General features: G+C 43.9%; 2 protein-coding genes across 2 annotated transcripts in view; both read right to left on the minus strand.

Moving 5' to 3' along the window:
• Positions 1-279: 279 nt before the first annotated feature.
• LOC115372918 (neurofilament medium polypeptide-like) lies at positions 280-8,340 on the minus strand. Its single transcript, XM_030071082.1, has 8 exons — positions 8,336-8,340; positions 6,477-8,114; positions 6,044-6,203; positions 5,536-5,616; positions 4,993-5,076; positions 4,734-4,856; positions 3,498-3,589; positions 280-2,335 (listed from the first exon to the last, which is right to left on the minus strand). Exons 1-7 carry the CDS (start codon positions 8,338-8,340, stop codon positions 3,518-3,520), a joined length of 2,163 nt encoding a protein of 720 aa, XP_029926942.1. The 3' UTR covers positions 280-2,335; positions 3,498-3,517.
• Positions 8,341-10,544: 2,204 nt separating this feature from the next.
• Positions 10,545-17,011, minus strand: part of ank3a (ankyrin 3a) — a 126,121-nt gene continuing 119,654 nt past the window's right edge. The window contains exons 39-41 of the mRNA XM_030070316.1: positions 11,908-11,982; positions 11,409-11,540; positions 10,545-10,699 (exon numbers count right to left, since the gene is read on the minus strand). Of these exons, the coding sequence (XP_029926176.1) occupies positions 10,545-10,699; positions 11,409-11,540; positions 11,908-11,982 (362 nt within the window). The remainder of the gene's footprint in view (positions 10,700-11,408; positions 11,541-11,907; positions 11,983-17,011) is intronic.

The following is a 17,011-nucleotide window of genomic DNA, read 5'->3' on the forward strand; positions in this document are numbered from 1 at the left end:
CAACACCGACATTAGTAATACTAATAATATACTGAACTGATTCTGATGAGGAATTTCTTTTTACTTGCCTTCTCCACACTGATGCTGGAGCATGCTACAAACAGGAGCTGGTGGAGATTCAGGTTTTTCTCCGGGGCAACTTTGGTAGGGTAGATGCTTTCTAAGACAGGACCTAGAACCTGTTCACTCTAGTTGCAGAGCGGTTTCGCTGCTCAGTGCATCACTACCCCACTGCCCAAAGATTATTGACTGACACAAAAAAAGAACAGAAACAACTGCTTGCGAAATCAATGCATTTTTATTTTGTTTTTTTAGTTTGATTTTTTAAAGACGTCTGAAACATTTGTGGTGGCATCATTGCTGCTATAGCCTCTAAAAGAAGACCTTGAATAACCAAAGTGCTAGAATAGTTACATTTCAATGGCTTCACTCTGTTAGTAAGAATTGTACATCGAAAAGTCTGCTCAGGTGAAAACACATATCAAACAAAATTGACAAAATTGATAGTTCAACCATATCAAAGGATCCTCTACCCCCTGATTGACATAATAGGATAAGGGGATGTGATACAACACCCTACCTGACTTCCTTTGCCTAAAAAATGAAGTCCTTTACATAGTTTTCATGTCCACAGCATAAACATCAGCACACTGAGCCATCACACCAGTAGAACACCACACTTGAACTACATGGGCATCTAATGAAAACCAATACAAAGAGAATTCCTAATGTAAAGTAATTTTTGCCAATGAGCAATGGAAAACAATTCTATTCGACACCGCATATACAGATTCTCAAGCCTAAAAAGATCACACAGTTTCAGAGTTAAACACAATTTATTTAATGCTTAAATAATTGTTTTGACCATCCAGTGTTTTTGTCATACAATATGCTATTTAGAGCTACAATCAAATAATGTCTTTATGTGTCCTTAATGTGAGTAGGTTTTAAATTAAGGAAATACTTCACCAAAAAACCCAAAATGAAATGTCCCAGTTTTCCATTAATACCACAGCAGCCTTTAGAAAACCAAATTGACACACTGCTAAAATGATTACAAACAGTCTAACAGTGTACAGAGACTCCTACACCTTATAGCCAATACACACAATACAGTTAGAATTGTACAGCGAGCCAGCCTACTAGCATTTACATTCAGATAATTTCTTTCTCGTAGCAGAAGCTGCCCTTCGGTTTTACACAGACAGACGAGACATTAAACCCTCAAGAAGCTATAGAACTTTTTTTCATACTGTTTCCTCATCCCCAACACGATAAATGCTTTAATGGTATCCTTTTTAAAATATAAAATTGGTGACAAATGTTAGGGCTATATGTGTACACAGATAAAGGGTTTTATTTTTTCATTTGAATACAGTGTTTGCAAACTTGTAAAAATTGTACTTAAAATAATGTGAACAGCATGCATGAAAATATGAGTACTCTGAAAGGCTGCTTTTGCAGGATTAGATCCATTCCCACTTTGGGAATTACTGAAATTTGCAGAATATTTTCTGGAAATTTCCTCTGTTAAAATCGAACCAGCTTTTTTTTTCATATACAAACATTATACCTGCTATAATAATTAATTATACAAGAACATGTGAAGTTACACTCAAATCTTTTTAAAAGTGGAACCGTTTCAATAAATCTGAAAGCACCTGAAAAGTTCAGTCTTCTCAGTGCATTCTCAACCAGTAACTTATCATTTTAAAGAATTTTACACATTGTAAATTTATGTACAGAAAAAAGCCTTTGTGTTAGTTTAAGTTTTAAAAAGGAAGAAGAAAAAAAACAAACAAAACAAAACAATTTACATCCTGACAACAATGGGTCCAAGAAAAAACTATAAGGCGAGTGTTGAAGTTGGATCAGAAGTGTTCCAATAGATTTTTTTTTTTTTTTGTGGTATTTTGTTTACTTCGTTTTTTCTCCCACCACTTGAATTGAGCTTTTGTGCCGTCTTTGGTCACAGTTGCACCTGTGTGGTTGTCTGTGATGGAGTCTCTTTCGTTGTCACAAGAAACGATGCTCCTCAAACACTCACGACACCAGTGGACCAATGGCACGTATTGGGTCACACAAAACAGGAAGCAGAATCATCGTCCACAGGTCCACAGTCAGGAAGTGAGAACCTCCCTGGTCCTTTGATTGACAGGGAGTGAGTTTTTCATGCTCATGCTAAAGTCAGACTGGTCAAGTCCTCTCACTTGAAAACCATGCGTTTGAAGCAGATAGTTGCAGACTGCACTCTTGGCTGAAGACTTCACACTTGAGCTTTCCAGTCCTCTGTAGCGCTTATTCCCAGGAAACATGGAAGATGGTTCCTGTATATCTGGGAGACACAAATAAGTCACATACGTCAGTACATTTAATTTAACTGTTGACAAGTTTTTAGACTGAAACTGGCAGGATTATTTTAGGAGAGAAATAAAAATAAATTCAGCACCTTTCCCAAAAGATCACATCACTCAGAAGTCTCATAGCAGCCAGTTCAAATATATTTTTCAGTGCCTAATGACACTTTGTAAAGGGCAAGTAATCTTTCATTCTTTTGTATGACACAGTGATGGGACCATGACAAGACCTGATGGTCTGCCGGTTGTTATGGTGAACCTTGTTACCATAGAAACCCATTTCTCCAACCAGATTTCGCAGGAGTGCCATAATATTCTTAGTCACTTCTGTTGAGATGGAGTGATTCACCGCACACATAACATACGGACGAACAGCAGTGGGGATTAGCAGTCTGGCCAATGGGATCACAAAGTCTTTTTGGATACGACAATGCTGTCCTGAGTTGGGGATTTTGTGGACAAAGACAGACACAGAGGGTATCAGTGGGGCAACATAATGCTGAGGTGTGTTCTGCCCATCGTCCCAGCTCCCTTTGTATTTGTGTTACACACACACACACACACACACACACACACACACACACACACACACACACACACAAGTATGCCAAGCATGCACAAACACATACACCCACATGCTCAGTGCACAGGGAGTGGGCAAAGGCAGAAACACTGCCAGAGCTCAGTCAGCCTCTCTAACTGAGCCTGTGCTGCAGTGAGACAAACAGCTAAACGGGGCGGGGTAAAGTGCATGGAAGGCAAGGGTAGGAAAGATGAAGGCGTGGTAGTAGAGAGAGTACAGAGGCGAGAGTGCAAAGAGGGGAGTATAACATCAAACTAAACGGTGCTGACTTTAGGATCTGAATGAACGCAGCAGCATGGAGAAGAAATGGGTGCAATACAGATGAAATGAATAGAGCAGTGGACAGTAGAATGTAATAGATTTTAGTAGAGTAGAGTGAAGCAGTGGATTAGCGCAGAATCTAGTCATATGGGATAGAGTACAGCAAAATAAGGAAGACAAGGATGGAAGGGAAAATGTGGAGGCAAAATGCACTCAACATAGGCGGCATATTCATACATGCACGTGGAGAACAAAAAATACAGGGGAAAAATGCTGAGAGAAGAATCGTAAGCTACCTGGCAGAGCACAACCATCCCTACGAATGGAGCTTCTTATCCCCTGACCTCCTTTCCTCCTTTCTTCTGCTGTTCTTAGTTCCCTCTCCTTGCTAGAAAACACAAACACACAAACACAAGGGTGCAATTGAGACTTGGCAATCTTATCTTGTGAGGAGGGGGGGTCAGCCAAGTTGTAACCCAACACAGAAATGTGAAACAGCAAGCTGAGAGACACGGGAAGAAAACAACACTCCACACACCTAAGGAGCAACAACCTGAAACCAGCAATCTGAACCAAGCAGAACACAGCAAATGTTAGCATTAGCTTGATTGTTAGATAGATATCTATGGCCCAAACCACACACCAACCAGATCCTGAAAGTGGAAAAAAAAATCTTATTATACAAAGTTGTGCAGAGGAAAAAGAGGTTATATTTTCACCGCAGAGTTACGGCGCTGATTAGTCATGAAAATAAACTAATAGGTTATTTACAAGTTCAAGCTAGAATCAGCATTGTACTAGGAAAAAAAAACATCAAGACCACACAGTCAAGAGGGGCATAGTCAGCATCCTCTTTGTTAGGCAAACACAATGGTGACACCAACAACACCGTCAAAACACAACATGCCATTCTGAGGTTCAAAACAGGGAGAGTGAGAACAGTTATCCAAAACCTGAACACACATTATTACTAGGAAGACAGAAATGCGTTGGAAATAAAATTAAAAAAAAAAAAAAAATCACCTATAACCCTTGAGCTACTCAGGATCAAACCGAGCTGATCCCTTTTTCCAGATGCTGATAATTGACGTAAGGCTGCACCTTGCACCAGGCAGTTTTGCACACTGGTGGCCACACATAGTAATGAAAGGTAGCTACTGTTTGAATTTTGAATACTTAAGCACCCAGAAATCATGTGATGTAACATACTGCAACTAAACTGCTTACTCTTTGGACCTAAATTTCTTTTTCTCTTCGGGAATGTAAAGGTGGTAAAAAGGTTCAGCCACCTTTCTCACTTTGTGCTGTAGTTTACAGTTTTGTGGTTTTGTCCCTAAATTATCATCACGTTCTCTGCATACAGAATTGAAATTTGATGAGATGGGCATCTCACACAAACACTGATCCTGATCTTTTAACTACTGATTCCCAATAACATGGGGACAGTGGTGTCCCAAGGATCACATCTAGAATTGTCTTCCAGTCCAGGAACATCGCCTAGATGCCTATAACGGCTCCTTGCTGTTGCCAACCTCTGGTTCCTCCTCCTGCAGGATGGAACTGGACCAGGGGTCTCCTCGGTGCCACATGTCCCTGTCCCTTTCCTGGTCCTCTGGCGTGGTAGACGACACACGCCGGATGACCTTCCTGATTACCTGCCGGAGGTGCAGAAGGACACGGACAGGAGGACAGGATTTGACAGACATAGAAACATTACTCTCCCTGTGATAGGTTTTGTTTAAATTAAAATATCAGAGCTGAGTGGGAGAGGAAGAGAAAGTTATACATTACTTTTCTACTGATGAGGTTACCATCCCCGTCGATAAAGTGTTCTTCTGTCACAGATTCACCTGGGACATTCTTCGCCTGCTCTCCCTGTTAAGTGTTTATGATTAGCATGATGATAGGAAAAAAGAAGAAAAAGAAAAAAAGAAAAAAACACAAGCAAAGAAAAACAAACAAAAAAAACACCTGTCTCCTTCACCAACACCAAATTGAAAAGCAACCTTAAGAGAAAGATTATCCACACCAGAAAGAGGTTGAATGTTAGGTTAGTCTTCAGTTGGCTGATCTAAGTAGCATACTGTGAGGGCTTGCACAATAACACACAAATATATCTATAAATACACACATACAGATATGTGTGTGTGAGCACATACACACACGCATATCTCCACACACGTAAAGAGAGCAGCACTCCTGGTATATCAAGCAAGACCACTGAAATGCACACCAGAGTCACACATGTTTCCTTGCTTGGATCACTCTAAACCAAACCAAACCAAGAACCAAACCGAGGCCCAGCTCAGCCTTGACTACGGGTCTGCAGGGTACCTTTAGGATGAGCCGGCGTCTGAAGATTTTGGTGGTTACAGTCTGTTCCTCCTCTGAACCAGCCTCTACACTAACTCGCTGCTGCAGATGGACATTACAAGGTCATTATACAAACAAATGAAAGGAGCTGGATAGGAATCAGGTACATGTACGGGTGAGAGAATTTGTTAGTAGTGAGATTATTTGTCCCAGTGGTATTTCTTGGGAAGAGAGCACCTAAGGAGACTGTTGCGCTTCAGTTCCATGGCTGCACCAAGAAAGAAAAACCTGAAATAAAACATCATAAAATATTGGAGTTCATGCTGCATTAGTAGAACTGCTGCAATGGGTAGGGTGTATTGAATCCACCATGTGTGTTCCTGTAAGAACAGAATAACGGTGAAATCTACTTCCATTCGACACTACATTAGCTGACAGTGAGAAGAAACATAGAATTTTATTATATTCAACTCTGCCATAACTACAGATTAGGATGTTTTTATTCCACACTAATTATTTGTGTCATTACCTGGACTTTCCTCTCAGACACTAGTGTTCCCTCTTCCTTCCTGCTGTTGGATGACTCTGGCGAGCTGTCCTGAGGTGAGTGCTGTGAGTCGCCATTGTGCCGGGACCTCCCTGATTCGCCTCTGGACGAGGAAGTGATGGAGTCACTAGAGTTTTCTTGGCTGTCGAGTAAGAGACAAGATAACTGAGACTGTATGCTAAAGTAAAGTGCTGATAAAGGCAAAATGCTCCCAGATAAGTAAAATACAAAGATACTTTGACAGGGTGCTATTCGATAGTAGTGGATCTCAATTCAGGTTGGTGATATAACTTTTTTTTAAAGGAATCATATTTGAAGCCGGTATTTGATGAATGCAGTTACCTTTTCTAAGGGATGAATTTAATGCAAAATTTTTCACAAGAATAAGAGGCAAACTTTCTGAAAAGCAGCACACCTGTTTTCCCGTCTGTCGAGTAAGTCCGAGCTGACACTGCGGCCGGGTGTGGGTGGTTCCACGTTGACGCTGGATGACTCACTGTGCCAACCTAAAGGTAAACACATGTCTTTTTCTGCCTGTTCGACCTGATCGAGATTCTCCTGAACCCTGGACTTGGTCATCTCCTCGCCCTCCTCCTCCCCCTCCGCCTCTGAGCCTTCTTCTTTCGTCACCTCCTCCGAAAGAGACCTTAACGCCTCCTCCGCCTCTGACTTGTCTCCATCTTCCTCTTCCTCATTGGATCCAGAATCACTGGGCTGACGTTCCCCAAGTGCAACAACCCAGGCCTGAGGGGAGAGGTCGGCTACAGCCTGGTCCTCGGCTGCCTCACCATCCTCTGATGTCCCCTCAACAATTCCAACACTCCCATTAGACACTCCTTCACCCTTGAACTGCAGTTCCCCATCCTCATCCTCTGTTATCTCATCCTGGCAGACTCTTTCCCCACTCCCCTCATCAACTTTATTACTTTCCCATTGCTGTATCTCAGCTGTTTCATCAATACATTCTGCCCTCTCCTCCATAAACTTGCAGGCAGTCTCTACTCCTACTGCGGTGCTATTTTCTTCCCCCTGGACTCCCATACCTATCCGATTATGTTCCTCTTCTGTCAGATTCTGCACCTCTCTCACCCCCTGAACCCCACAGGTTATCCCCATATCATCACCTTGTACAAGAATATGTTGCTCAGTTATCATGTATCTCCCCTCCTCTGCAGACTCACCCCTCTTTTCTACCAAAACATTTTCTTCTGATAAGTGAGGTCTGTCATTTGCCATCATCTCACAATTTCTTTTAACTGCATCGTCCATTCCTTCTACCCTTTTAATGCATTCCTGCTCTTCCCCTTCCACTGCTTCATTTCCCTTCACCAATTCTGCTGAAACCGACCCTACAACCTCCTCTATCTTTTCAGGCACTTCCTTTTCACCTCTGTTCATCTCCACATCCTCCAGTGCTCCACTGGGTGCACTTATCTGCTGTTCTTCCTGTCCGTTTTGTGCTATCTCAGGTGATGTCGGACTTATTGATGACGCTGACAGAGAAGATGTGGAATAAGCCATGTCCTTGTCTAATTCACACTTCTCCGGGGAGTGTGCCTTGGGCTTGAGGTTGAGCTCCATTTCTTGACTGGACCTGTCCTCTTCCTCGCTCAGAAGCAGCTCGTCGTTAAGAGCAATGTGGGGCTTTCTGACTGAGGGGGGAACACTGGGGAGTTCAAAGGCTGGGACGGACAGGGCAAGCTCGCAAGGTCTGGGGGGGCTCCTAGGGGGGCTTTCTGCCTCTCCGTTAGCAGGCTCTATCTCCGGGCTCCAAGGCAAGTGCTGAGGTTGGGGGTCGGCCAGCAAGGGGGTGGTTGGGTCTGGGTAATGGTGATGGTGATGCAGGGCAAGGGTGGGATTGGGAGTGACGGGGAGTTCAGGCTCCAGGAAGTGGGGATCAGAGTGCAGTGCAGCGGGGGACTGCAGCTCCGCTAGAATGCTCTGATAATCTGTTGGTGACAGGATGACAAATGTAGACACAAGCACACGCCAAAGCACATGACAGAAGAAGAATAACACACACGCACACACAAAACACGTCCTTACACATGCACTGTGTCACGTGGACAATGGTACAGAGACTGTAGTGTAAAGCATGTATCTAAGCAACCACTGGTTGAGATGGTGATATGTCAGCAATGATACAAATGTCACCATGAATTATCACCATAATGGCAATACAGACAAAAATACAGTGTACATTGTATTGTTTAAAAGTCATATTTTAAAAAAACATAATGGAAACAAAATTTAAATTTGAAAGTGTTTACATACATCATGTGACATTTTGCAGTTGTAGAACTGGCAAGTTGGTTATTTGGTTTTTAATTCTGTTAAAAGTATTAAATCACTTGCAGTGTTTTTGTCTGTGTGTGAAGTAAGACATTGGTAAGGCCATATTAATAACGTTAGCTGCAGTGAGATGGATGTAAATGATTAATATTTGTGTGGGTGCTCAGTTACGTGCTCACAAGAGATACAAGAGATGAGAGGAAATGAGAGGGGAGAGGGAAGAGGGGAAGGAGAAGGAGCAAGAAGAAGTAGGACATACTAGATGAATATTTCCATGGCGGAGGGGTCAATACGGTCACGGGGATGAGGCGGAGGAGGAGGGATAAAGGACATGCAGGTACACTGGCAGACGGGACAGGGAGACAGAGAGCGCAGAGGAGGGGAACAAGGACCGGGGCTGGGACAGCATGATCCAGAGGGGGAGACCAGGGGGAGACCAGTCAAGGACAAAGGGGAGACAGGACGGATGGGATTGGTCAGCTGGGTCCCTGGAGAATCGTGGCTTACAGATGTGGTGACAGAGGGCGATGGCCCAAGTGGGGATGAGGAAGGAATAGATGAAACATGTGTAGTAATGGGTTCAGATGCGTTAGGGATGGGAGAGGAGGGCAGAGAGGTGGGAGTGGCGGTTGGGACAAAGGTGGGAGAAGAGAGTACGGAGGCTGAGGAAGGAAGGGGTGATGGAGGGGGAGAGTTAGGAGCAGGCGAGGAGGGTAAGGGTGAGGTGATGAGCGGGATTGGGGAGACAGGGTGGGGTGAAAAAGGGAAGCAAGTGGACTGACGGGGGTCAGCAGGGGGAGACTGAGGAGTGAGGCAGTGGCATTCGGGTGGAAATGAACTGAGACTGAATGGATGCGGCTCAAATTGTGGTGGGGGTGCCAAGTCCATGAGCAAAATAGAGGACTCATAACTGAAGGAGCGACGCAGGGAAAAGCGGTGCTGTGGTGCTGGAGGGGTGAGGGGAGAGGGTGGGGGTGTTGGAGTCGGGACTGGAGAATGGGGGGTGGGTGTCTGTAGGATCAAGGCGGCTTCAGAGCTTTTGGGAGTCAGGGGGATGATTACGCAAACTATGGCGAAGGAGGAGGAATAATTTGCACAAATAAAGAGGAGCGAAAAGACAATAGAAGTGAGAGGAGAAAAAAAGGGGAAAAGAAATGACAGACATGTAAAATAATGGCCAACATAAAAGATGTCTGAGATGACTTACTTAGACATGGTTTTGAGGGATGTGCGGAGGAGGAGGAGGAGGAGAGGGAGGCACATGGTGGATTGGGTAAGGAGATGGCACGTGTAAAGACACCAGCAGCACACGACTCTTAATATGTTAAGAGTAGTTATCGGCTGTTATCAGCAGGTATGGATACTGCTGGGAGGATGTGATGGGAGGGAGGAAGAGGAATAGGAGGAGGAGGCAGTCTGGTTTCGAAGAGGGAGAGGCTCTCTCATCTATCCAAGGAAGGCTCAGAGGAACTGGAGGAAGACTAAGAGAACTAAGAGATCTAAACTAATTCAACAGGGTAGAGCAGACACTGCAGGGTAATCATCCTAGTCATGCATGAGTAGAAAATCAAAGGTTCACTAAACAGTAAGTTCTACTTAAATCAAAGGCCATTTGAGAACAAGTAAAGCAATGTGTTACAGCATGCACTTGGTTAGAATGGGATTCTACCAGTGGAGATTATTCACTTGTGACAACTGGGTGCAACACTGTACTGTGATTTATAGAAGATTGTTGACCCTGACAAATAGTTGATTTGAACACTGAACATTTTATTCATAAGTGTCAAAGTCAATTAAACCCAGGCCAAATCCAATCGATGTAAGAAGTGGATGGGGATCATTTTCCTGAATTGAGAAATTTTAGTTTTTATCTAGTGCATGTTAACACATCCACACTCAAGATGAGTGCTATTCAGGAAACGGGTATAACCAATTTTGAAAACCAGTACTGAGTACTGAGGTAAAATAATATAATTTGATATAGGATACCACAGTTGCATGGTACCAAGGTAAAACAGCAAGGGAATGTTTTTTGGGAATACTTGCAGGCAGCTACCCAAACAAGGATCAGTCCAAATCTGATAATAAATCAATGATTCTTTGGAATCCATGCATGGGAAAATGGCCTGTTAGCCGATGAGGCACAAAACAACAAGGTAGCAGGGAGAGGTAAGAGGTCAGCTAGATAGAGCTAAACTTTACCATCAGCCTGATCCCGGAAAACAGCGTTATCATCGGCAAAACTTCTCGTGCCTGAAATGTTACCATAGTCAAATATCGGGCCCTCCAGTAAAGTCACAATATCCATCCGATTGACTTTGGTCAGCACTGCAGTTAAGGCATCCGCTGTGGACGAGAAGAAAGGAAACAAAGGTGAGCCAGCTGACCAAAGATAAGATAAGGTTCCTAGTCAAAATAATGTTAGTACAATAAAAACCAAACATGTTGGAGTAAAGATATTTTTTCAGATAATGTGGTAAAAGATGGAAGAAAACTTTTTTTTTTTTTTTTGCTCTTGGATGTTGCAATCTAGACCACAAGACTGTTCTCTGCAACTGACCATCTTGTCTTGAGTGGTACTCGAGGATTTCTGAAGCTTAAAAATTAACGATAGGTGCCCCCTCCCTCATACTCAGCCAAAAGCAACTAGCAGCACTGAATCTTAATCAAGCTGCAACAGGATTCTAGCTACTTTGTCACATCATGAGTTGAATTTAGGTATTCTCAATGTCAATCAGTCTGAAAAGATGAAGGGTGAGAGGGAGAGAGAAGCAGACACACAGAGAGAGGCAAGATAGACAGGAAGACAGATAGACGGGGGAGGTTCTCTGACCCAGATAGACTTCAAACAGAGCGTACTGAAAAAGAACTTCATTTCTGAGAACTTGAAATGGAGGCCTCTCATGGTGATGAACTTTTTAGCCTTAAAGCAAGAGCAGAGCGACTGAAAATTGTAAGAGCCAGAGAGAAAGACAGAGAAAAAAAGGTAGTGGAATGGAGCAAAAAGAAAGATGATGGGAAGGAGAAACATTTTCAGAAATAGAGACAGCCTTACTTGTGGCGTTTTTCCCTTCCCGGCTGACCCATTTCTTTAGCAGCATGAAGCTCTGTGCTGTCAGAGAGTTGGGGTTCTCTAGTCTGATGTGGTTGATCTCATCCACAGTGAAGTTCAACTCCCGAGCCAACTCTGTGATGATACAAATGGCAACTCAGATAAAACATATCACTGCACTAACGTGAATGTAAATTCTTTAAAAAAGCGACTTGCTGTGACCTTAACACCTCCTTCAAATTTCTAAACCTTTCTTAAAAACAGAATGCAGTAATAATATTGTTTTCTCACTACATGATCATTGGTCTTTCCTTTTCTTTCCTTATTTTGGACAACATGACAACAGCATTGATGCAAAGCTATGCAAAACATTCTTTTAGCCTGTAGATGGCACTGGATGCCTGCAGTAATGAGTTGAGACAAAGATGTGAAAAATGTTTAAGTGAATGAGCTGCTGGTGGGGTGGGGCGTGGGTGTTTGACTGATTCAAGCAACATTTTACCTGTCCAGCTGAGTCCCAGGTGATCAGCAACGATGGCCATGCGCAAGTCTGTTCGCTCACAGGGACTCTGGGGACCTGAGGAAGCAAAGGACAATGGTTCATCAACACAGTTCACATTCTTTACCACAACACACTGATATAAGAGAGAAATAAACTTATACATGTAATTTTCCTTTTCTGGCCACTTGCGTTTTTACATCAACAATATCACAACAATACCATATTTGTGTGCAAGCATGATATTTACAACCAAATATGACTTATTTACAACCAAATATTTTTAAAAAATGTTGTATTTGAAATACAGGTGCATAGAATTGTTGATTTTCAAAATTTCATGCCCATATGTTTTAATGTTTGTGACCAAGATTTATTATTTCCACAGCGTGGCAAGAAAAGGACGAATAGCACTAGACACATTATGACCAGCTAATGTAAGTTAATATGGTAAGTGGTGCTCTGTGAATGTTTGTGGGTCTGTATCCTCTAGGCAGGCAGAATCACATAAAACAAAGCATAACATGACTCTCAACAACAGACTCATGTAATTCTACAAGTCTAAGGTGGAGAGTTCTATGTTAGACTACTATGTAAACATGCGGACAGCTTTTTGTGTACTCTAGGCTAACACTTATTAGTTCAAGTGACACAACTAATAATATATATTGTAAGAACAGACTACTGCAATAACTCTGTTTATCAGTAGCCAACCCGCACAGACAGACAGACAGACAGATAGTTCGGGAAGTCGTCAGACAAAGGACTGGCTGTGCCAGTGGACCAGTCACTACTACTGGCATGCTTATACTACTACACAGGGATTGAAAAGGGTTGAAAGAGAGGAACAGAAGAAAGAGAATCTGGCAACAAAGACAGTACAGTACACAGTACATCAATGACAAAAATGAAATTTATATGACAGCTACTATTCTAAAGAGAATAATATGTAAACACGCCACAGGCATTCCAGTCAATCCATCCATTAAATGATCACAACGATGTCATGCAACTAAAAGTGAAATATAGAAATATATAGATGTATTTTAAACATAGTGTGAAAGTTTTACAAACTAGGCTTGATCTCCGCGACGGGGGGCGTTCGAGACCCCGTGAGTCCCTGACTGCCCTCCTTCCCACCAGTCCGCCTACTCCTCCTGCTCCTCTCACTGCCGGAGGCCCTGTCCGTCGCCGCCGCCTTTGCCCTTACGGACGCGGCCCCGGCCTCAGCCCTCGAACCTCTACCAGACCTGGATGAGCGGGAGGGCTGGGAGGGCTGGGAAGGCTGGGAAGGCTGGGAGGCGTCCGACAGAGAGGTGCTCCGGGAGGTGCTGTCTTCCTCCGACTGCTCTGTCTGCGTCTTTTTCTCCTCGTCTGATAGCCGGTCCACCAACTTTAGCGTCTCTCCGCTAATGTCTTTAAAGTACTCGATGGTGCGCTTACAAACTTCACTAGGGCTCTCCTGTCTGTCCTGTCTACATACTGTCTCACCTGTCACACTGCTGACCTGATGCCTGTCTTTCAGTGGCAACCTTGAGGGCAACTGTATGGCTACTCTCTCTGTGTCCAATGCCCTCCTTGGCTGGGAGGAGACCTGAACTGAAATGAGGGAGCTACTTGTAGCAGCAGAGCTGCTCTTTTTAACATCCTTGATTGGTATTCTAGACCTGGGCTCCACTTTGGCTATGGCTGGCTCTGTTCTTTTCCTGACCTCAGCTGTTACTGCTTGTTTGGGCTTCTGTTTGCCTATGGCTGTTCCCTGGGTGTGAAATGACCATCCTGATGCTTTCACTGGAAGCCTGGACTTTGGCTGCTTCACTTCACTTTCTTTAAATGTTTCACTCTTTTGCTCAACTATTTGATTGCCACTGCACTCTTCCACTCTCTCCTCTGAATCTCTACAGCATAATGCTTCTATCCTGCTGGCTTTCTGAAGTGTGGGTTCAGAGGAGGACTGTAAATTAAACACTACACTGCCACACTGAATGTAGTTGGCCTGAATGCTGGAGGACTCCAGGTTATTGTTGTTGTTGCAGTTTTCAGTAGGGTAATCTCTCCTGTCTGGTAATTTGGACTCAGTATGTCGGCTCGACTGGCTTTCTACACACTGACCTTCTATACTGATGTACTCTGGCACTATCTGACCCTCTGACATCTCAACTTTGCCATCTGTGAGATCCCCTGAGTCTTTTTTCACAGTTATGGAGGCTGCTATGCCCATCTTAATAGGAGTGCGTAATTTGGGATCAACCTTAGAGGCTGTGATCGTGCATGAGGAGGCAGTCTCAGCTATGGCTTCACAGGTGGGGGCATCAGTACCGGTATAGCCAGGGCCATTGCCAGGCTGTGCAGGGTTGCATTTTGTTGCTGTTGCTGCTGGTGTTGTTGGTGTGGTGCTGCTGTCTGTGGTAGTGTCTATAACCTTCCCATCTACTGTAGCCCTCTCCCCTGTTTTTGACTGAGAGGAAACTATCCCCAGGATCTTGCCCCCTCTCCCCTTTTCCCCTGTTTTAGGGTCAGAGGAATGCTCACCAATCTGGAAAAACTGAAGCCTCTCTTCAACAAAGTCCCGCTTGCTCATGTCAATAGCACCACTGCGGGTCATCTCAAACATCTTCCCCTCATGGAAGGGGAAGGGATTAGGCTCACTAGTCGGTGTGCTCTCATCAGTTGGTGTTCGAGCAGGGGTTGTGTCAGGTGTTGTGGCCTGTGACTTGTCCTCCACTGATAAACCAAAGGGCTTAGGGTCTTCCTCTTTCATTTTGGAGTCAAAAACTCCCTCACTGTCACTTCCTTTGGTTGACCAGTTGTCAACCAAAGAGTTGCTTCCAAAGTCCAGGCCTTTGGTGGCAACAGTTTTAAAAGTTGGATTCAGTTCCTCTTCAAATTGGTATCCAAAACAGTTCTCTCCAAAGCCCTGTCTATCTGGGTGTCTTCCCTCAAGAGTATAATCTTTTTCATCTCCACAGTTTTTCACTGCAGATGTGCTGGTTTTTGTTTTTCCATTGTCACCCCCCTCCTCACATTTTTCCTCCTCTATCACCTCAAGCTTGGACTGACTAAACGAGCGGTCGGTTGTTTTTCCATCATTGGACAGACTAGATGTTTTAGGGTCTTCACTTAACCCATCATCCTCATCTTGAAGGTCATATCCATCTAAAGAGTCTATCTCAGTTGCATCAGTGTCATGGGAGAACTCAGCAGTGGTTGCTATAGAGCAGTCAGTGATTGACTGGTCATTGCCATTTTGTTCAAAGTCCGCCTCCTCCCCTTTTATGACACCATTAATCCCAGAGTCCTTATGGTTTCCGTTTTTCTCAGATCTTTTGTGTTTCATGCGTTTCTCTCCCTCCTCTTTCATCTTGAAGGTGTACTTTTTGATAGGGATGGGATGGAATACAGACTCATCGTCACTGGAGTCACTGTCATCAGCTCCAGGGGGAATAGGAGATGGAGGCTGGACCCTGATGATTGGCTCAGCTAGGAGGTGCCTATCATGTTCCTCCTGGAGGTTTACCTCCATCATCTCTGTCTCTGCCTCAGAGGAACCACATGATCCCCTCTTCTCAGGGTCAGAGTGCTCTGTCTCTAAAGGAGGAGGAGGAGGAAACTCAATATAAGCTACTCTTTTCTCTTTTGACTTTTGTTTCCCTGAATCCTGTTTTTTACTGGGATTCTCAGAGGAGGATGGCTTTGTTTTTTCCTTTGGTGGCTCCTTGTAGATGAAGGTCTTCCCTTCTTCTTCCTCAGACTCCTCTGGGATGGGGCTTGGCATGCCAGGCATGAAGCCTATCACAGAGTCTGGTGTTCTTGAGTTCAGGCTCACTTCCTCTGAGCTAGGGGTCTCAGGGGTAACAGGACTCTTCCCAGAACTGTCCATAAAAGTCACCTGCTCTAGCGTGTCATCTTCTGGACTACCTTGAGGAGATGGAGGCTGCTTTTGTTTGACAGTGTAAAATGCACCCCTAGTCTCATGTACCGTCCTACTCTCATGGCTCACAATCTTTTTGTATGTTCCCAGCTGCCCTGTGGCTGTTTCCTTCTCATACTGCTTTCCTACTTGGATGCTAACATAAACTGGTAAGGGCTTAATATCTTTGAAACCCTCCGTGACAACAACAGGGGTTACTTTATCCAAATACTCTACCGAGTCATTATCAACACCGTTACACACTACATTTGACTGGCTACCATCTAATGAATCTATGGATTTTCCTACTGATGACCCACATGTAGACTTGTTGGCTTCAGAGCTACTGCGTAACCGATTTCTAGTTAAAGTGGGTATATGAGACCCTGCTCTATCACACGATTCAACAGAAGTATCTAATTTTATTGAGGTGGACTGGCGATTCTCTGAGAAATTAGATGGCATTCTAACAGGAATTTGTGATTCCGAGTTTTTTTTTAGACTGCCATTGCTATTTGGGCTTTCTCGAACAACCAATTCTGTGTAGATTATTTTTTTGGTGGTTTCCTGCTTGTGTGAATCACTGTTATTGCCATCTTTCATTGTATCATGCAGTAGGGAATGTGATAGCTTTTGTGACTGGGCTTTATAGTTCCCATTTCCTTGGCTCTCCCATGCTTTGAATAACTTTTTCTCTACCTGTTCTTTTCCACTGGTGTCATGTTTGGGTGAGGACAACTTTTTAGACTCATTATCAAGGCCTCTTCTCTGGTTTCCTGGACTGTCTGGTGTTTTAGGCATGTTAGAACCAGCAAACACCTGATACACAGGTAGCTTACTTTCCTGGAGTTTCTTGACTGGAGGATTTGAATTTTGGCCCCACTGAGAAGTCTTATCTTGTTTTTGAGCCTCTTGTTCAAACTTTAGTCTCACTGCACTAACTTTAGAAGATGACATTTGAAAAGGTTTAGGAGATTCACCTGTGCTTCCTTGTGATGTTCCATCTCCCTGCTTTCTTTTCTCTGAATCATTATACTGCAGCAGCACTCTTCTCTCTGGGCTGCTGGGTAAGCTAGCACACTTCCTATCATTAGACCCAAACCTGTCTCTAAGCCTCTCTCTGCTCCATTCTTCTGCACTACCCCCACTCCTATGGGCTGGCCTCTCAGGACTGCTATGTGTGGAGCTGGGCCCTGA

This window comes from Myripristis murdjan, chromosome 15, assembly GCF_902150065.1.
Source record: "Myripristis murdjan chromosome 15, fMyrMur1.1, whole genome shotgun sequence".
Classification (NCBI taxonomy): Eukaryota; Metazoa; Chordata; class Actinopteri; order Holocentriformes; family Holocentridae; genus Myripristis; species Myripristis murdjan.

Bases quoted from the DNA above. Each gene is read 5' to 3' on its own strand.
- LOC115372918 (XM_030071082.1), bottom strand. The intron at 6,204-6,476 runs GTGTGCTGCTTT...CTTACTCGACAG, and splicing joins CTCGACAGACGGGAAAACAG to CCAAGAAAACTCTAGTGACT. The intron at 5,617-6,043 runs GTAATGACACAA...GTCCATCTGCAG, and splicing joins TGTCTGAGAGGAAAGTCCAG to CAGCGAGTTAGTGTAGAGGC.